This window comes from Tamandua tetradactyla, chromosome 15 (assembly GCF_023851605.1).
Source record: "Tamandua tetradactyla isolate mTamTet1 chromosome 15, mTamTet1.pri, whole genome shotgun sequence".
NCBI classification, from domain to species: Eukaryota; Metazoa; Chordata; class Mammalia; order Pilosa; family Myrmecophagidae; genus Tamandua; species Tamandua tetradactyla.
This window is the reverse complement of record NC_135341.1, coordinates 10,248,404-10,270,562: the sequence shown is the minus strand read 5'-3', so window position 1 is coordinate 10,270,562 and position 22,159 is coordinate 10,248,404. Positions and strand designations below refer to the sequence as shown.

The following is a 22,159-nucleotide window of genomic DNA, read 5'->3' as shown; positions in this document are numbered from 1 at the left end:
GAAGACTTCCTCAAAGCAGCCACAGGCTGGCCTTCCCCTTGTCCTGGAAGGATATAAAGGAGTGAGGGCTGGCGCTTGGTCTTTGATGGAACCACTGGTCCCAGGGAAACCAAGTCACCACCCTCCCTGTTCCTGCAAACATACCCCAATCACTGGGTAATCAATTTTAGCTGGGCTCCAGCCACAGCCCTAGAGATGTGAGCCTCCCTATCCCATTCCCAGTTGCCCCTGAGTATATGAGCTCCTAAGCCTATTGATTTGACCAAGTAGAAGACGGCACTCTTGATAAGTGCAAAGCATCTCCCTTTCCTACTTTCCTGTCCTGTGCTTTAATACTGCTTCTGAGGATTCACAATCACCAAAGGCAGACAAAGACCTTCCAAAAGCATGAAACAGCTGCTAACTTAAATTTCAAATTTCTAACAGGCTGCACTCTGTGTGGATGCTACCTAGGACACTATAATTATCACAAAAGCACAAAGAACTGCTGTAACTCAATTGATCTTACAACCCTAGGGTAGGCTGGCGGGCGGCTTGTCTTACCCTCTCCTTAGAAGTATTCAGGCGTCCCCAAACATCTCGGGGTATCCTTTAGTGCACAGTGCAAATCACTGATGTGTGTGCACTCTTTGCAATGCCCTTTAATGACCCAGCAACTTAATGTGGTGTTGTTGTTTTCCTAATGTGATTAAAGGTACAATAAGGTATGTGTGCAACAAGAGGCAAAGCCATTGTTCTGCATCATTAAGCTCACGGCAGCCCCCAAAAGAAACTGTAGGCAGCTTGCCAAAGGCCCTAATGAAGAGCATCTCTTTGAATTAACTCTGGATGGGGGAAGGATAAAGTCTGAGCCCTGGAATATTTGATCCTCTTTGTGCTGCTGTTATGAGGACTTAGTGAAGCCAGACACACCGGACCTTCTGGAACTGTAATTTATGGAAATCTTAATTTCTCTTCTCTAATAAGGCTTTGCATAATAAGAGAGGGAATGCAATTACTAATTCCTGCAAGTGTTTTTGTGAATTCCTTTATGCTATGGTTCAGGACTTCCAAAGAATAGGAGAGATGGGGATTTTACTTAGTTGGCACAGGGGTAATGGGTCTGAAAAGTAGTTTTGAGTTTCCTGAAAATAAATCTGCATGGCTTCCTAAATTGCTGACAGAGTGTATTCCAAATCGAAGTCATTTATCAGCAATTCACTGTGAGATGTTTTGGCCAGATGTAAAAAAACAAACAGAATCCAGGCTCCCTCTTTTGGGAGGTATAGGAGGAGTCACAAATAATAGAGATAAATAAAGGACAACTCAACGCAGACTTGCTAGAGATGTAGCAGGGCTAATTTTTGGAGGTGGCCGGTGTCATGAATACCTCTACAATGATTGCTAAACAATAATTGTTTGTGCATTGATGGCAATAAAAAAAGCCAGTGAGCAATTAAACTACCTTTTTACTCGCTGTGCGTGACTAGTTCATGTAGTGGCCAGTGTCTGTGATAGCAAGTTCCTTGATCAAATGATGGGGTCGATTCTGCTTATCTTCTCACTGCTCGAATCACCAACAACTTCCCAGCTCATTCCACATAAGAACTTGGCAAACTTATGATTACAACACCACTACATGTGATCACATAAGGGACGGAAGACAAATCACCAGAACTTCTGCCCACGACCTCCGACGTGCCTCCAAACTGCTTTGAAAAGGGCATGAGTCCAGCAGACTCCTGCATGCGAAGTTGCTGATTTCTCCAAAACTTGTTTGTTCTAAGATACCCGCTCTCTGCACATTTGGAAAGCTCCAATTCTGAAAAGGTCTGCTCTGACCCTCTCTATGCTTCAGTGCACAGACACACATCTTTTATTCTCCCTCGGGTCAATTGTATCATTAGGTTTTGTCTGCAGAAGCAGCCAACTCACATTTGCAGCTCTGTTGCTCGGTGTCTTTTTTAGTGGTATGTGCCCTCTGGTGGCTAGTGTGAAAATGACACTCAACTGACAGCTAACCAAATTCTTTTTTAAGCCAAGTCTGGCTCTTTAAAGAATATATCAATATGCCATTTATTGTTGTAAATCAACCAACACACACTTTTTTCCCTCACTTATTAAGGCAATCTTCTCCCAATGTACTTTTCTTTAAAAAAAAAAGTTTTAGCAGGAGTATCGTTTTTTGGTCACTAAAGAAAAATCTGAAGGGTTAGAATAAGTTAAGAGGAAACCCTTAAGTGCCGAGTTAGGTTGCCAAAAGCAGTATTAGAACCTCCTATTTCAGGATCAAAATTGAAGATTAAAAAGAAAAAGTCAACACAAATTTAAGATGTGTTATCTGGGATCTATCATAAACATCCCATTTCATCTCAACTGAAATTTCACGTTGTTAACAATTACTGTAGACAATATGAGAAGTCATCTGTTGTGAATGACAGCACCCAGGATCAAGTCACTCCCTCCTGGAAGTTTTTGAAATTTTTCAGAGAGGTTCAGACATTGCAAGTGTGAAGCATAAATTCGAACCGCATGTCTATTACAAGAAGTTGCTGAAAGTATGAAGTCTGAGTAGATTCTTGTGTTCCACTGGAAGGCGTGCCTTATAACTATTTGTAAACTGAGACAAAAACCTTCCAACATTAATCATCTCCTACTTGTTCAAAGGGTACATGACCATGCTGTGACCCTTCTTAAGACATTCGTTTAACTCTGGAGTGAGGTCTGTTGCAAAGGAGCTTTGTGACATGACTGTTTGAAACACATTTGATGGCCATCAAAATAAATTTATGTTTGACCCTCGGTAACTAAGTGCCGTGCAAGGTAAATTACAAAAGAGATTTCAAAGAAAATACATAGAAAAGTCAGAAAGGCTACCCAGTTCACCACTCACACACAAACACACACACACACACACACACACACACACACTCACCAAAATCCCCAGTCCCTTTCCTAGAGTTACCATCTGCAAGGGGAGTCTCTGCTCACTTCCACAGAATAAAATGCAATGCATTACCTGACAAACTTCATAGAGTAATTTGTACTGCTCCTCTTGCTTCTGCAGGCTGCACAAACTGCATCCCATGTTTAGAGAAACGTCAAAGGAAGGCTCCAGTTCTCGCCAGCAGCCGGGCAGAGCAGCTCACTTACTGTGCAGGCATGAGTGTCCTCAGAGCCTCAGGTGAGTTGGGCAGCCGCTCACTTCACATTGGCGTTGCTCTCTAAGGCTGGAAAACAACTCTCTCCCCCTTTCCGTGCTTCCTTTCCTTCCCTGGCAGCCTGCAAGCGCGCACACACACACACCCCACACATACACACACCACTCCCTCCTCTGAGTGACTCTGGCAGCTGGATTGTGGTCCAATGCACACGCTATATATACTGCTGCTCATGCATATTAATCAGCTCTCATTGACTATTCATAACAGACAATGATACAGAAGCCATAATTGCCAACTATGACAGTTGAAATTTCTCTAATTAACAAGCAAGTGCTCCAGTGGTAGGGAATAATAAAAAGACACTAACAATTTTGCAAGCCATTTTCTGGCTGTTACAAATAAACATGACTACATCTTTAGCAAGGTCTCTTAGGATAATCCCTAATGAGTTTAAGCTAAGTAGAAAATCATTTTTAAATATATCATAAAATTTCTGAGGATATAAAATGTATTTAATGCTGCAGATAACGATGGCATATAAACTCATTTTATGGAAAGGACAGGTTTTGCATAACGTTCATACAAAATTTAGCACTCTACAAAGTTGCAAGGAAAATACTTCACAGATATATAAATATACAATTTTAAATTGCAAGACATATCCATATGTGTGGAGTGACCAGGGGTTGTGTGAAAAGAGGTTGCCCTAAAGATGAGCAACTGGCTAATGATTTCTAAAGTACATTTAAATTCAAAGGACAGAAAGTTATTTATCAAAGGGCCGTCCAGCTCAATGGAAGGGAGAGCAGCTGCCCTGCCTCATGCCATCTCCTCAGCTATGTAGATGCTGTGCATACCTCAGGGCTCTTATCACTGAACTAATTGTCACTGGTTACTATAGATCTGTTTCTGATATGCCACATCTGCCTAGCTTAAGTAGCTTTGCCTTGTGTTATGTGTTGGGAAAGCAGGGAGATGCAAAATTACACATGGGTGGTGAGCACAGACAGCATTTAGGAATTTCCGTCCTTGCTGTACTGCTTCAGCCTCTGTCCCATTGAGTAGGTTTGGAAGCTTTCAGAAAAACTTTGCATTTTTTTTTGTAACTGATTGTCCTACCGTCTAAACGAAATGCACAGGTATCTTTTTCTCAGACAGAAGGGTTTATGCTTAAAATTCTCAGAATTGCTTCTACACTCTTCACCCCGCTTCATTTTATAAAGGCTTAACTGTCTCTGAAGAGGACTTCCATGACCCATGTCACAGAGGCATCACGGGGCCCGAAGAAGAATGCTGCCTTTCTCTGGGAGCCCAGACACACCTGAGACGTGAGTAAACTGTCTCCAATAAAATCCCACATGGGCTGGCGGCCAGCAGATGCAGCTGGTTCCATTTCTCGGGCACAGAAGATGAGGCAAGGGTGTACCTGGCTCAGGTCAGCTAATAGCCCCGAGTTGCTGGAAAGGGAGAAAAAGGCTGACTGAAGCCTGCCCTGGCAGAAGCTGGCCCCACGTGCACTGGGCAGCTATGGTGACTGCTGACTTCCTTCTATGCTGCAAAAAACCCAATCGATCCACCAGTCGGTATAATAGTAACTGCCTTGCACAGTTCTGATGGGAGAGAACCCAAGTTGCTTAAGCCAAAAACATTGGTTAAGCTTGTTACCTCCCTTACCTCACTCATCCCTACGTCCTGTCCATCTGGAAGTCTGGTCTGGTCAACCCCAAAGTAGATCTCAAATCTTTTCACTTCTTTTTCCCCTGCCACGGCCATCATCTCTCACCTGGTGGTATCCAGAGCCTCCTAAGGCGCCCTCTGCTTCCTCTCTTGCCTGCCCACTGATGCCCCCACGGCCTCCAGGCATTCTCCACACAGCTGCCAGGCTGGTCTTTACAAAGCAAATTCTTCACCAGGGCCTACAATGCCCTGTAAAATCTAGTCCCTGCCCATCAGTTTCCTTCTTTCAGCTCCCACTACACTCCCAGCAAGCCAGGTGCTTCCTCAGGGGCCTCTGCATCTGCTATTCCCACTGACAGAACTGTCCTTCCCTTAGTATGACTGGCTTGTGTCTCACACTTCCCTGGTCAGCCCAAAGGACACCTCCTTAGAAAAGCCTTTGCCAAAAGCGTGTGCCTTGTATGAATTCATTTCTCCGCTCTTCAAATTACTGCATCTCATTTCCTTTGTGTCACTTTTCAAAATTTGTAGTTATCCTGTTCATTTGATGCCTATCTTTTATACTTCTCCTTTTATAAGAATTTCAGCTTCATGAGAGCAAGGACTGTGTCTGAATTTATGCCAAAATCCAGGCACTGGGAAGATAGAAGCTCAAGAAACACAAGATAGCTGCCTGTCTTATAAATCCACAATTATAGTACAGACTGACAAGGGCCTTCACAGCGTGGAAAACCAAGTATTCTTGGGTGCCCAGGAAGGGAAGGCTTTCAATCATAGTTGATTTTCCTTCCCCCAATTTTCAGACTTTTAAAGTGTTTTCTTTTTTCACAAGGTTTTGTGTCTGACAGTAAGTCTTCTCTATCTTCTTGCACGTCCATAAATAAATGTAGAAATGAGCCCAAGCTAAATGGATAGAGGATTATGAAATTTAAGTCTTTGTAAGAAAACTTTCAAATCTCAACTTCTGAATGTTTTGTTTCATTTGTCACTACTATAATGTTTTAGTTAACCTACCTCTATTTTAAGTTATAAAATTGGGCAGACTGCAATAATATTGGTCAATAAGAGGGAAGGGGGAAGTGGTATGGGATGTTTGGGGCTCTCTTTTTGTTTTCTAGAGTAACGCAAATGTTCTAAAAATGATCATGGTGATGAATGCACAATTATATGATTTACTGTGAACCACTGACTGTATACTTTGGATGGATTGTATAGTGTGAGACTATGTCTCAATAAAATTTCACGAAAAAAAAAAATCTCAATAGTAAGCCAGAAGAATTTTTTTCTCACATTGCACTGTACTTCGCAACAGTGTTTCCCAAATTGTTTCCCAAATCTTAGGAACCCTTCACTCTTTTAAAAATTATTGAGAATGTGAAAAAGCTTTTGTTTCTGTGGGTTGTATCATTGATATTTACTATATTAGAAGCAGTGTGAATTTTCAAAATATTTATTCATTTAAAAATAGCAATCATCAACCTATGACATTCATATAAACAAGATTTTTATGAAAAATTACCAATTTTTCCAACTCAAAAAGAATATATTGGAAAGAATGGCATTACTTTGCTTTGTTTTTACAAAGCTTTATCTTTACTGTCTAGTTTAACTGAAGACAAGTGGATTTTCACATGTGCTTTTGCATGCAGTCCTTTAAGAAATCATGTCATAGTTTCTAGAAAACATTACCGTTCACTTGTAAGAAAATGAGAGTGAAAAAGAAAAATAGCGACTTGGTATTTTTTTATGAAAATGGTTTTGACCTCACGAACACTCTGAAACTGCTGGGAATCCCTGGGGGTGGCTGGGCCATACTTTGAGAACTGCTGCTGTAGATCGGCACATCAGTGAGCTATGTGTCTAAGAATTTCATGCTGCAGGTGGGGTACGCAGTGGACACGAGGCCAATAAAAATTAAATTCGTGTTTGGTTTTCCTCTCAGTGACTAATTATGTGTTATTTAGAATCAACAATGTGAAAAACTCATGTACCCATAATGCCTAAAATAAGTCCTACCAAGGCGATTATTGGCATTAAAAGATACCCCTCGCTTTGTAAAAATAATCCAGCACGTTTGGGATACAAGTTCATTTTCAAAATGTTGATTCAGGGTAAGAAACCCTCAATTGTGTAAAAGGAGCTCCACTAGAATTACGACACGCATCATGGCATTTAATAATGCAGATCAAGTAGCAGCGTGAGGGCAAGGAAAGTCTGTCAATGATAGGAACTTATTTACAATAGAACTGCTTTTGCGAGTACAGCTGTCCCAGTAAAAATGTACCAGCCGCACAAAAGCACATATTGTTTGACGAAGATGCTCAACATCTTTCTCGAGTCGGTTCTCACATCAGCTGAAAGAGCCCGATAAGCTCACCACAGCCCCTTCCAGGGAGCTCTGCATCACATACAGCCTCTTCCTGCCTTCAGGAAATTAAAAATAAAGGGCAATGAAAGGTCGCTAAAGAATACGCAATGAGACAGACAGAGAGAAGGAGGATATGTAGAAAGGGCTTAAGGCGCCAAGCCCTTTATAATCATTCTCTGAAACTTCCATAAGTCATCAGGGATGCAGCGAAGAGTCAGCAGATGCAGCCGTGAACTTACATTCACTTAATTGCGGTATTATCTGTCTAATCCAAGCATATTACTTTCAGCACACAGGTGGGGTTGAGTCTATTTGGCTGACATCTGCAACATGACCACCTTGTTTTCCCCAGCCCATGGGAGCTCATACACCGGGCCTTGTTAAACTAGAAACTTTCAGTGGGACTACTCAGACCCAGGACACAAAATGGAAAAAAAGGGGGCCATGTGGGTTTGGGGAGCTGGCATCCTGTCAGCGGCACCAGCCAGTCCTGGATGGAGGCCTCCTCTCCAAATCTCTGAGACCCATCCACTCGTCTGCCTCCCCTGGGGATCTTTCCGACATGGCTAATTTGTCTTCTTCCTGGCGCAACCCTCCGTTTCCCTTCAACTCCTACTCTACATTGCTTCTAGAATGATCCTTAACTCCCCCTCCCACCACGGGTACCAGACAAATCTGCCACCTTCAAGACACGGTCCGAGCGTGCAGGCAAACGAGCACCCCCACTTCAAGCCTGGCCCCCTCGCGGTAGGAGTCTGCCTCGTCCCCACCTCGGTGCCCCGCTCAGCGCCTCCACGCGCCCTGCACCTCAGACCCTCTGAGCGTGCCTCCCTCCTGCACACGTCCCACCACGTGGTCATTTGGATTTGCACGACTATTTTCTTTACTGGAGAGGGTTTCAGGCGCAAGGACCAGGCCTAATCCCGCCATGTGCCCAGGACCCCGCACCCCCCACCTTCAGCCTGTGACGCCCAGAAATGGTGAGGAATAAATTCAGCATCAGTATTTATTGAGGACCCGATCTGTGACATTCGCTTTTCCAAGCTCTGAGAATACAACAGTGACCAAAATAAAGAATGAAGTTTAAAGGTCAAGGCCATACACTTGGGAAAAATAAAAAAAAACAACACTTTTTATGTGCTTGGTTGAACAATTGTTCCGACAAGCTCTAAATACTAGTTATGGCCAGATAGCTACAATCCTAACTTGTTGCGGAAAACTTTTTAGTAACTTCTAGTTAAGCTTGCCTTTTCAAGGTGACTTTTCAACAGCTAGTTTGTAGCACATTTAATTCTTGAACAAGTAAGAGGCTGCTGGAAAGCCAAGTGTAGATGAAATCTATGTCATCCCTAAAGAAATAAAAAGCAACTTCAAAGATGTTAGAAGGCAAAAAATTGTCAGATGAGTTGAAAAAATGTGTAATGGAAACTATATGTGCATTTTTGTTTGTTTTTTTGTTTCCAAAAGCTGTATGTACTTGGAACATCTGCCCAGGACCTGAAATCTTATTTTTTTAAATCAGAAGATATTTTTCCTTATCAAATTGATTGAGGTGCTGCTGTCTGGAGGGTATTTTCTCCAGGCTCCAGGTACCTGAAGAACACCCTGCCTGTCTGAGACCGGTGGCTCGCCGCTGTCTCTTGCAGCAGTTTTGAGAAATGGCACGTGCTGGCCCCTGTGAGGGAAGGGGGTAAGTGACGAGGCGAGGGCAGCCTGCCGCGCACACACCACACTGCCGATCAAACCCCGCGCAGGCGCATGGACAGCAGTCCCCAAGAATTGCTCACCAGACCAGGAGAGAGCCTACTGGACAAGAATTTAGCCAGAGCAACAGGGACCAGCGATGGGGAACCTGGGACAGGGGCCTATGTGTCCAAGGCAGCCAGCGGGAAAGAACTCCAAGTTTTCCTTGGGGCCTCTTTTTCTCCTGGGAGAACCCACAGCACAGTGTGTGTTTCTGAAGGGGCCCCCACCTTTCCCTGACATTGGGGGCGATAAGCGGGTGACTCCGTTCCTCCAGCGACATCAAAGTCCTTGAGGGTATGTTCCTGTGTAAAGTCACTTCTGTGACCTCTGAACTGCCTAGAACAATAACCAACCCCAAGAAGGCTGCCCACCCCCACCAATGGTCTGGGATTAACAAATATGAGCTCTCACAGAGATGACTTGGGGATTTGAATGTGGTGGGATGTATATACAAGATCACATCAGTTCACACTGACAGAACAAACTTGCAGAGAGCTTGGGAAATTCACAAAGTCTTGGGAAATTGGTTTTCCCAACCTTACCTCAGGGCAATTGCCAGAGTTGTGGGATGAGGACATAGTAAATGAAATAAAGCCTGTGAAAGTTCTTGGAACACAGTGGGCAGGTATGCAGTAAAATCAAAAGAAAAGTGATAAACCTGGGGCATCTAAAAGCCCTTCAAGCACATTCTAGTGCGTGGGGTCAGCAAAATTTTACTGCAGAGAGCCAGGTGGTAGAAAGTTTATGCTTTGTGGGTCAAGAGGCAAAACTGAGACTATTATGTAGCTCCTAATGTAATAAACATTTAAAAATGTAAAAATCGTTCTTGGCTCACAGGTTGTACAAAAACAGGCTGCATGCTGGCTTTGGCCCATGGACCCTAATTTGCCGACCAGGCCATTCCAGACTTAGCAGAGAGCTCTTTGATTCTGAAAACAGTGAGGTGGTGACCCTCTTAGCCCCGTTTTGCTCACAAGGGAACTGAGGCTCAAGGATGTAAGGGACTTTACCCAGAAGCCTACAGCCAGGAAATGGCAAAGATGAGCTCAGATTTCAGACCCTGTAGCCCCAAAGCCAGCAGGCTGCTGGGCATTCATTTGTTTCCTAAGATCTTACTTGTTCTTTGGGAATGCTGATGCATGAAAACAGGCTCTTAAAACTGGCTCCTTGTTGGGAAATGGCAGGAGTTAGTATAAAGTAAACAATCTAAGAAACACGATGCACTCATGATGATCAACACTCAAAGCCCATGAATAACTGGCTGGGGGAACAGAAGGACAAGGCATAACTTGCTGAAACTGGGAGGTGTTCCTATCTCATTCTGAATATGATTTTCCCTTTTTAATATTTACAACCACAGAGCAGCATGCTGACCCCCAGGCATCCCTGCTGGGTGGGGGCAGGGGGAATACCAAGGGTCTCAGCTCCTCCCCTGTGGCCACTTTGCCCATGTGAATGAGAGGGACGCCTCAAAGCCTTCCTTCTGCATCGCACTGGGGGGGATGGACATGTGGCTTTGTGACGCCGGCCGTGCTCCCAGGGGCCAGACAGGAGCGCTGAAGACCTGCTCCGGCGTCAGACGTGGGACTGTACCCGACAGCAGGAGGGAAAACTGAGGCCTGCAGCCCTGGCAGAAGACAGTGGACAGTGAGGAAAGGACACATTGGAGTACTAGAAAGAGAAGAATGGATGATCCCAGAGGAGCATCAGAACAGGGTTGGTGGGTGTTGGGATGGGGAGTGCACATCCTTCAAAGCCCCAGATGGCTGAGCCGGCTGTAGCTGTGGGGAGACAGCACTAGGATGCCAGAGAAGGAGAGCAAGTGACGGCCGGCACATGCCAGCCAGAAGGGAGGAAAGAGGAGGAGCAGGGCCAAGAACTGCAGCGGGAGCCGAGGGGACACACGGAAGTGGCACCAATCATGTGACAGGGATGCAGAGAAATGACGAGAATGACAGGCTGGAAATAATCGTACGGGGTCAACTGAACACTACAAAACCTTGGAGGAGAGTGGAGGAGATGGGAACTCATCCCATTTAAGAAAAACAACAATGAAAAACTAGGGCTGAGGTCACAAAGGAATGTCAGACCAGTGCAGTCTCTTCAACATTTTGAATTAGGTGGCAATTCAAACACTCAGGGGCATTTAGGAATCACCCCATTAAAAATCACCTACCATGATTTTTTATGTCTTCTGAGCAATTTTCAGGATTTGGCACATGGGGCCCAGTATTGGCATGTGACGAAAATGTGCAGAAGCTGTCTAAGGGCCGCCTTCCCTTTAGCTGGTACCGGTGGCTCCCGCTGCCCTAAATCCCTCCCAGCCCCTTTATCGTACACCGGGCCAGTTTAAGTTGGAGTGTACCAAGGGTCCAGGTTCCCGTGGTGTTGCCTAAACATTAAATATAAAATATTATAAAGGGCCTTAGTGAGACCCCAGGCGGGAGGCTGCAGCCCCAGGTGCTCAGGGGGCAGGTGGCCTCCCTCCCTCCCTCCTAAGCCCCAGGGGAGGCAGTGCTCGAGGCCCTGGGTCTCCTCTGACTCATGAGCAGGAGGGGGCGTGGGAATCAGGCTCTTCCAGCCTCACTTCCTGCCCAACAGAGCACCTGCCTTCCACCGGGGGAGGTGGGGAGGGAGCAGCGGCGGGCATCAGTGCCGTGGATGGGAATAAAAGCCGAGCCTCACACTGTCTATCTGTTGATTCATTCCTTCTTACAAATGGCCTGTTATGTGATAAACAAAGAGCCGAGAACTCCCTGCTCTCATGGAACAGCCACCCTGCCTCTGACTTGTGACCCCACCAGGCTATGCTCTTGCCAACTCTGCCAGTTGCCAAACTCCAACAATCCCTTCGCCATCAGTACTTTTCTGCAGTAACTTTCTACCTGAGATGCTCCCATTTCTACAGTGGGACTTTCCAAACTCCCAGCCCACTAGTTTTGACGTATAGCTCTTCTATTTACTTGGTATTTTTTTTTCATAGCTATCCTCTTATTTTTACCTAAATAAATGTTGTTTTGAAAGAAAACTTGATTCCGACTGTTACTGGAAACTCAGTCTCATTTGCTATGAACAAGTAAAAGTACCATAAAAATAATCACAAAAATTTCACCTTCTTTATCATGTAAAATCTCCTCATATCCCCCATGTTTATCATATTGTCTGGAATGACTGCCCACAATCAGGCACTGAAATCCAGCCTCGTTGGAATCTCTCGCACCCTGGCCTTGCCCACCTTTTCTCTCCCCCACACCTCTCCTGTGCTTGGGGTCCAGCATCTACGGGACATATCCGACCTTACACTTCATGATGCTTTTACTGACCCTGCTAACTGTAACTGGAATACCCTCTCCACACACCCTTGCCGCAAACCCCAATCATATGAAAGCCATTCCCAGTTTCATCTGCCAAAACTGTTCTCTAGTTGCCCAGCACTCTGCCAGAGCCTTTGCTGTGATCTGTTCTGTGCTAGCTTCTTAGCGGTGCATCTATCTGACCTTCCAAACACCTAAGCTGGCAAACACGGTGCTAAGAGGGATGGAATGGTGAGCACCACCAGCCTCTTTTCGCTAAGGGTGAAGCTACAAGTTCCTGACGACAGACGATGTTTTATGACCAATATATAGCTTCAGCACAGTGATGAATCAGTGAGCAGGAACTGAGCATCTCTGCCACTCAGAGTATCAACTGAGGGAATGCAAAACTTGTGAAACACTGGCTGTATGGTCACGAAGCTTACAACCTATTCAAGAAAACAGGACTAAACTGCAAACGGGATAAGTGAAGTTAGGCTACAGAGCAGAGGTAGAGGAGACTGAAGAATCTTTATCCTAATAACCCCAAATGAAAAGCTACAGGCATCCCTGTTGGAGCCATGATTTCTGGCTTGCTATTATCACTCTGATCTTTGAGGAGCAAACAAAATTTGTACCGGTTGTTGACAGCTGGATGGAATTTGGACATAGGGAAAAGCAACCAAGGCTGGGGCCACGCTAGGAGGAAGGACACAAAGGAGACTCTCTTGACCAGGATGGAGATGTGTGCCTGCCTACCTAGGAAAGAGCGGTCGGTATGGCTTGTGGTCTTGAAAGCCAGAGGAATGAGGGGACAGAGAGATGGGTGCGGAAGTGGCCCGTGACTGCTGGGCCCACTGGCATGAAGGTGGGAAGGCACGGGATAGCAGGAGGGTGGCAGAAGGGTAGAGACAGGTAGTGGAGAGAAAGAGCCCAAATCCAAACTCACACTGGGGTCTGCCAAGTGTCGTCTTTCGTGGCTCTTGGGTTGGAACACAAAGCGAACCTGGAAGACTTAGCTTTTCTTTTGCATTCTTGGCCAGACTCTACGATTTGGGGGGGGGGGGGGCTTCCAACAGCCTGTAATTGAGCCATAAGCTACTGGACTGTCCATGGCTGAGAGACCTGGAGGACAGGAGAAGCACGAGCCAACGGATGACCTGGTCACTAAGGTCGAGTTAGTTCAATATTTTAAAATCACTCAGAAGAAAAACAAGTATTTGGATGAAAAGACTTGAGAAAAAAAAAACCCTGCAAAGTAAGGCTTCATAATTCACTTGGACCTATAAGGTTCATGTGCTATCAAGTCTGAAATTACTTATCCAGTTTCTATCCTGGATTTACTCTCTATATAAAACAGCACTTCTGAGACTAAGTAAGTAAACACTGTTGTGACCAATGGTTGATTTTAAGAGAAAAATGCTTCCACAAACAGCAATACTAATTTTTTAGCATTCTCTGGGAAAACGTAACAACCCAATATACTTGAGAGCCGGATAAGAACTATTGACATTGTGCTTAATCTTTAAAACTGATATATGTGTGTCCAAAAGCTAATAAAGTTCCCTCTAATATAAATGGGGGGAAGTAAAATACTAGGTCACAGGCAACACGCACGCTTGGATTCTGGTCTTATGGCCAGAGCCCAGGGGCAGGGAAAATTGAAGTGATTTAAAATAGTCCCTGATAGGATATATCTGATATTACTGGGCTAGCTGAAGCGAAACAGCAATATCAGAGAGGTACAAAGGTGTAAGCCCATTAACGTGCGTCCAAATGTTTCAATGCCTCGACCCCAACAGCTTTTAGGTGATCTGCCCACGGGGCCTGGCACAACTGGGCTGGGTAACATCAGCTAGAAAGCTGAGAGGTGGGTGCTCTGAAACCACAATTTATTTTTTGAATGAACTGAGGAACATTAAAGCTTACTTCATTTCTTTTTTTTTTTTTTGCATGTGCAGGCACCAGAAACCAAACCCAAAAGCTTATTTCATTTTACACCTTTCCCTGCAGAGGTGGCCCGTTGGCATGCTGAGTTCTGCCCATCTTCCTTATGCATCCATCCGCCATGAACTACGTAGAGGCCAGGCATTTTATTAGAGGAAAAGTACAAATAAATGGTTACGTGGAAAGTGGGTGCTCTTTCAAAGCATTGCCTGACCAAGCCATACATACCATGGTACCCCCTCATCCAACATGGCAGATGATCTATAATTCTACTTGCGAGTTACAGGCTACCCAACATTTGGATTTCATGACAGGGGAGTCCAAGGGGAAAAATATCTGAACACCAACAGAATGGCTAAGAATATATTTTGTTTAGTAAGAACCTTAAAAAAAGACAACATTGATTTGTGTCTTAACTGGAAAAAATTCTGTTTTAAATAGAACCGACATAATCTAAGAATTTTAAGAACACTAAATTCATATTTACAAAGTACGCCCCACATTGTCTTATTTGTCTGATTTTCTCTGCAGGCATTTGGCCACTGTAGGTACAGACAGGAACAGGTCCCACCAAAGCTGAAGAAGAATGTGGAAAACAGGTTGTTTCTAGGGGCAATAACTTCCCAGCTTTTGGAAGAAAGGTTAACCAGTGTGCAAAGAAGGGAGAATTAAGTGCCTTTCTGCTCAATTCCTTCTTCAATAAAATACTGATTGTTTTGCATCAAGCAAGTAAAGCTTTCTCTGTCTGGCCCCTCTTGATTTGTGCACCTTGTTTCCCATCTTGACGACACCCAGGTGATACTGACTCCCAGGTTCTGCTTTCTTCCACTTCTATTCCCAGTTTGCTCTAACTCTCTGGTGAGAGTCATAAAGGGTATAGAAGGCCTCTTGACCAATTCAGGCTGACCTTGGCTGGACCGCCACTGCTTCCTGCCTATCTTTTAAGATATACATATTTTTGTAATCCATATATTTGTCTCTCTGGTTAACTCCCCCAAATTATTTTCATCAGTAGAGAATCAAACTTTGCATGCCTTCTTAAACTGTAAATCCTTGTTCTCTACTCCCTTCTGTTCGACTGCCCCCCCTACTTCATACAGGAAATCGAGGCTTCTCTCCTTTGGAATCTAAAGCCAAGCAGAGAGTGAACCCCAGAGCATCATCCCTCCCACTGGTGCTTTCTAGGCCAGCCCCCCATTACCTGTCTCCTTTCTCCCCTTATCTACAAATGTTTCCCCCATTTTAAAGCCTCTCTCAAGCCAACAACTCCTTCGATCTATTTCTTCTTCCTTTCACTGACATGTTTCTTGGTGGAGTAAATTTACACTTGCCTTCTCTTCTTTCTCAACACCAGGTGGTTTGGCTGCCCTCACCAGCCCTTCCCCCACAGCCACACACATTCTACTGAAACTGTCCCATCTAGAGTCACAATGACCTCTCGGCTGTCACAAGCCAGAGCCTTTGCAGGTCCTCAATTCAAAATACCAAAGCTGGGGGCCATAGTGATCCATAGTCCATGCTTCACAAACTTTAGAGATAATTAAGTGTGGTCCAAAAAGATTAGGTGCTTTTTTTATCTTTAACACGGCGGAATGAGACATGCCCCAGCCTTCTGGCTGCCATGTTAATGCTTTTTCTCTGGTACTCTGCTACCCATCTGGACCTCCCCTGTAGCATCTGACCAGCTGACCACTCACTCCTTCTTAACTCTTTCTTCCCTACTCCTCTGGGATATTATATATTCCCAATCCCTGCTGACTTTTCTGGAAACTCCTGCTGGCTCTTCTTCTCCCTTCTGCCCTGTAAATAAACGTAGATACACACCAAATGACCCAATCTTTTCTGTAGTAAGCATAATCCCTAGCCCAGATATTAAATTCCTCCTTCCTTCCTCTCTTCTGTCTCCATATTCTCCTGCCGGTAGGAATTCAACATATGGGAAAGGCCTTCTGAAATCTAAAAATATCCATCACTTTCATCAGTGGGAAATCATCACCTACCATGTGAGATTCAGCAGAACCTAGTGGAGACTTAGGGGTCTGATATCCAGGTGCCTAAATTCAAACCCCAGCTCATCTTCTTTAGCCTATGACACTGTGACCTGCCAAATTCCTTCCTAGGTCTCTGTCTCCTCATCTAACCACACAGCATAGTTGTCAAGACCAGGTGAGATAACACCTGCGAGTTTCTCGGTAACATAGCTGACTCATGGTAAATATTAAAGGTCAACTGCACAGTTGATACTATTGTTTTTTAATGTTCATTTTTAATGTCTGCCAGGGATGATGCTTAGGCCTAGTTCCTTCTCTTGAGTAACCAAGTATCTTACAAGGGCCATGGAAATTAGACTAAGTGGTGTCATCGAGCTTTACAGGTACTGTGGTAGATGTATGCAGAGGGCAGGTGACGAGAAAGGAGTAAAGACTTCATTGTACTTAGGGCATGAAGAAAAGCTTTACTGAAGAGCTCATCATCGGTCTAAATCTTGTTTTCCTCCTGGGATTGAAATTCCTGTATGGACCATATTTAAACTTTATATAAAAAGCTTCACAGAATATTAATGTCATCACACACACACACAAGGGCAGAGTTTCTTGGATTTGGGGTGCACCAGAATCCTTTTTCCTCTTGGTGGAGGGGTTGTGGGTATTTGTTAAGATGCAGGCTCCGAGGTCTCCCCCAACAAGGTGGGTCATTCAGTAAGCTTGGCAATTGCCATTTTTCATGCAGGAGGTCCATGAGTCATACATCAAACACACTGATTGTGTTTGAGGAAGGGTGAAGGTATCGATACAAAATTAACCAAAGTACCTCGTGCTGATGATTATATGGATGTACTTGTCTCTTCCTAGGAATGACCTCTGTGGCTTGGGTTGCAAACAAACTCCTGGATTCTGGAGGGAAAATCTACATTTTGCAGACGTTATGCTTTAGCAAATGCTCTACACCGAAGTTTTGCCCCACAAATTGTTTGGATGTACTCTCCCTGTGGCCTTCCCCGCCTGCCAGGCCTGCCCTTCAGAAGGAAACGATTTCATGTAATGCAGCTTAATTCCCGCTACTAGGGATGGTCAGAAACTGTGGGCCAAAATAATTCCACGCCGCCCCTTGGAGGCAATCAGGTGATCTAACCACCTCACACCAGAGAAGTCAGGGAAACAGCTGGTCTGGAGAAGTCAGGAAAACACCTGGTCCGGTACATCAGCGCCTGCGGCACCCAAGTCAGAAGAGGTGCCTCGGTATTTAAAACCAATTGCCATGACGACGAACAATCCAGTTTTCAGTGTTATTAAAACCCTTTATTTTCTCCCTAAACCGTCCTGTGTGGTGTGCTTGTCGTCACCTGGCTGATTTTGCTGGGCCTTTGAACGTCCGACGCGTGCATGTGTCTTTAAGTTTAATTTTAAGCCCGGTCTTCACAGCGATAGGGGAAAGGAATCATGGATAATTAAAGCTTAAAATATTCTCATTTCATGGTGGGGCTAACAAGTGAAACTGCAAGTAATGATGTAATCCAACTTGTCAAAAAGGAAAATGAAAAGGGGAGACAGAAGGCAGGACAGAGCCCAGGGACCCGGCGTGCCATGTCATCTTCTAATTAACTAACTGATCCTTTAAACTGTCAAATTCAGCCAGGAGGTCCACGGCTGCCATCTGATTAATATTCATATTTGGGCACTGGATGTTCTGATTTAGGTCCCAGTGGTTGTAGTTAAATATCGGTCTTTAAAAAAAACAGAGAGAAATTTCAAACGTGCCTTGCTAACTGTAGTCTCCAGGTTTTACATTCATAAGGAAATGAGGGGAGGCCACCCTGAAGTCCATAAGCCACGGCCAGAGCAAATCCTCTACGGATACATATTGATTTCTGAATCATGATGAGGACTTGTATATTGAGGAAATAATTATTTTCTTCTTTGCATTGGAAGCCACATTGTTAATCACACTCCACGCTTCGTTGTTGCGCGAATGGCGTGTGTAAAATTATATAGCATTTGGTAATATACTCAAGCTTTTAAGCCCAAACAAAAATAATTGAATGTGTAATTTAATCAAAGTAGGCTAGAATTGGTCATTTACTTAAACTGCAATAAGCGGCAACTGAACTTTTATTCTTCAGTTTTTTTTTTTTTTTTTTTTTTTTTTTACATGGGCAGGCACCGGGAATCAAACCCGGGACCTCTGGCATGGCGGGCAAGCATCCTTGCCTGCTGAGCCACTGTGGCCCACCCTGAACTTTTACTCTTAAGGCACAGGCTGCAGAAGAATATTTTCCCTCCTTTACGTGGACTTCTTTGACAAAGCATTCCAGTTCTTGTGTGCCATTCTGACTACATGCTCTTTGTGGAAAAGGCAGCTGGGAGGGCTCAAAGAAACAAAACCACCATCCCAGACCATGTCTGAGTCCGCTTCATGTGCCCTTCCTCCAGGAAGCTGGGCAGGACACACCGGAGCGCCTCTGGAGGACGGCGGGACGAGGGATGGACCTTCAGAGGTCCAGGAGGAACCATGCCTTTTCTTCATTCTGAGTTCACTTTTTATTTATTAAGGACCTTCCAAGGGAAGAAACGGTTCAACTAGTTCACCTCAAGTTCAAACACCTTTGACTTTCAGAAAAAATATCCTAAAATATAACTTAGGCCTTACCTCTCATGGTGTCGGTGGATCCCACATCACTCTGTCCAAGGTCGAGATACCAGGGACCCCACAGAGTCCCCTGTAGCGATTCATCTTTACCCAACAGGGCTCAGTAAACATGCCCAAGCTGTTGCTGAACTTACTGCCCAACTATTCCAACGCATATTCAGAAATGGATGACACCGCCCAGTGGACGCACAGATTGGGATTATAGTTCACACACACTAAACACAAATGGTGTGGAACAGCTAGACTCAAGCTGATCATCTATCGAACAAATAAGGCCATCTCTCATGCAATCAGACACATTAATAATAAGTCATAGTTTGTATCATGGGGGGAACGTGCCACACATACAATCAATATAATTCTATAAATAGCCATTCTAAATAAATAAATACATGAATTCCAAATGGCTTCTAGGGTTTTCCAGATTGAGCAGAAAGAGATTTATGGTCAAACTGGTTTGGGGCATAACTGTACACTCCAGAAGGTATTTCTGTATATCTGCTAACCACTGTAGGAGAAGGATGAAAATCATCCACCAGCACCAAGATTATTCTCATTGGGTCACCCCACTGTGAAAGATGAGAATTGAAAAGCTAAGAGGAAAGACTCAACTGCACACCAGAACCTTAATTCTTTGAGCTTTGATTTAGTAGCCTGTCCTGTCCGAATGGGACCATCAAAATTGATGGTCAAAAAGTTCCTGTTTTTTTTCCCTCCCTGTAATTATTTCTAGGATGATCTGAAACATTTCTTCTTGAAGAAGAAAAAGGAAACAAGCGGATAGTTTAAATTTCACATATGCCCATGTCCATTGGGAGTTGACATCGTCGGTGAGACCTACCGTCACTGATGACAATCCTGGCCTGAAAACTCCCAGTCAGGAATCCAACACCAAGCCAGGGTGATTCTTGACATCTTACTTCAGAAGTCACTGTCAGCGTCCTGCTTGCCAGATGACTTCCTGAGCTGTGTTCCTCAGAGCTGCAAATACTTCTTCGGGCGGGGAGCAGACTCCGGGGGACACCGAAACTGGCTCAAATCCCACAGGCAGTAAAGTAATTAATGGTGTCTTTCAGGGCAAGCGCAGTAAAAAATAATTGCTCTCAAATTTTTACTGCTAATGAATGATTGGTATAGTCAATATTTGTGGTGTTGGGCGTGGATGTGGTGTGTGTGTGTGTGTGTGTATGTGTGTGCGAGGGATGGGGTGGAAAGTCTTTTGGATGCAAATACCCAAACCAGTCTATCTGCCCAGTTAACAGCTCTGAACCGCCAGACCACAAATGCTGAATATGTTGACTTTAAATGTCTACAGGGAACATATGCCATGGATCAAAGAACACACTGATTAATCCAACAGGGACCAAAGTCTGTCACTTTGGTCATGGTACAAAGATGCACCAAACCCAATCACTAAAGACAGCAAATAAATGGGAGGCAAAAGCCAAAGCCAAATGGGTTTGAAAGAAGGGTGGAGCTGCCAGCTACCCATCCATATGCTCTTTGATTAGGTAAAATAGCTTTCCTTCCCTGGCACTGTGTTAAATCAAGACTTCACCTTAAAACAACAACAAACTACCAGTTTGCTGATGCCAGGTAACTCTCAATCGCATGGTAATCATTTACCATCATATGAGGTCATCAGCTTTCTCTTTATGGAATCCCACAGGTTCTCTAGCTTCTCATCACACACACATACACACACAACCCCATAAACTCAGATTTAAGGATGAATGTGCTCATGTTGTTTAATGGGAAATTAGTCCTCTTAAGTAACAGGAATGGTTGCTAGTTTGAACACTGAACACAGAGAGAAAAGGGTGAGACGCAAACAAAATCGGAGCATTCCTGGTGTGTGAGAAAGAACCTGCCATGATTTTATGGGCCGGTTAGGTCAGCTGTTTAGAACTCAGATGCAGCTGAGTCCATGGCAGCGAGTGTGTTTCCCATGAGAAGAGGACAAGCAGCCTGGCACCCGTTTAGGATGAATCCTTAACTGCCACCCACCAGTCCACAGATACACACTCTTGGGGTGGGGTGGGAGCACAAGACTGAAAACAAAGCCATACTCGGTGCGGTAGGCTAGGATGGGGTCTTGAGTGGAGTGGGAGTGGGGGTGTGGCTTAGAATTGAGCAACATACACGTTGTTTTCTCTGCCACCAACGTGGTGATGATCATTTGTTACTTCCTCCAAGAAACCACAAAATACCTGCCACGTAGAGTTCTCCAAATCTGATGCGGGAAAATACACTTTAACTTTTCAAAGGTAATTCTATTTACATTTGCTTCTCTCTTTATAAATTCACTGAAGGCAGAGCCATGTGCTGAGAATTCCATGCTCACAGGGAACAAAATACATGGCCAAGTCAGTTGTTGCCAGGCCAGCCTTCCAGGACCTGTCCCACCCCACTCCCACCCTAACTGGTGTTATTACTCATGCATTGATTTAATACTCTGAATTCCAAAGCACATGTATTTCCTTTCAGCTTTCCTTGAGGGGCACCATATTTTACTCGGTTTCAAGTTTTAAATTACTTCAAAGCTACCCCAAAATCCATTCTAACCCTTTAATAAATGGATAAAAGTTGGATGATTTGATTTTATAAGATATTCCTAAGGTCAATGGCTGGGACTGACAATGCATGATGTCAAAGAAAATTCTTCACCCAGCCTCTATCTGGATATGTGTGTGTGTGTTTGTAGTCCACTGCAGTTGTCCTTAACTTGTTCTTCTGCATAATTTATCGGGCAGCTGTCAAACACGCATGTTATCGTGTCTCATATCTGACAACTGTACAATATATGACATAAAAAAACCAGCTACAAACAAACTGCCATTTTGCAATTGGATAAATGAAAGAAAGTACAATGATGACAGAAAACAGTTGGGAGAAAGTCTGCTGCTTCCCCCTCCAGCAGGCAGGCCTAAGAATGAACTTACTGTTAACTCTTGAACAGTCCACGGAAATGCCAGAGACACTTACTGCGCAATGGTTGGTATCCTTTCTTTTTAAAAAAGCACAATAATTTAAATATATATGAAGTTTTTCTTCATGCATTAAGTATATACAAATCTACATAAATTTTACATTGTCTACAAGGATTTTATAAAGTCAACAATGTTAATATTATAATAAAAAACAGTTTGAAAAACTCTAATTTCCCTGAAGAGAATGCCTAATACCCATAAGTGGGCCAAATAATGCAATTCTGAAAACCTCACACGCACAATTGCTCTCCACTCTAACCACGAAGCATTGTTACTAAGCTAACATATTAATCCTTTTTGATCTATTTCCATTTCCTGCATTGTATTCACTGCCTCTTATGCTTGTCC

General features: G+C 44.1%; 1 protein-coding gene across 3 annotated transcripts in view; it reads right to left on the bottom strand.

The window, feature by feature from the left end:
* The window catches only part of PDZRN3 (PDZ domain containing ring finger 3), a 240,192-nt gene that overhangs the window by 42,199 nt on the left and 175,834 nt on the right, over positions 1-22,159 (bottom strand). The window contains exon 1 of one of the 3 annotated variants that reach the window (XM_077128686.1): positions 19,663-21,212. The exons of 1 other annotated variant lie outside the window; for it this stretch is intronic. Coding sequence is in view for 1 of the 2 variants with exons in the window: in XM_077128687.1 (XP_076984802.1) it covers positions 2,999-3,067 (69 nt within the window). In the remaining variant the exon portion in view is untranslated. Of the gene's footprint in view, positions 1-2,998; positions 6,143-19,662; positions 21,213-22,159 lie in introns of those variants that run through there. One more of the 3 variants, XM_077128687.1, reaches the window with a different exon arrangement.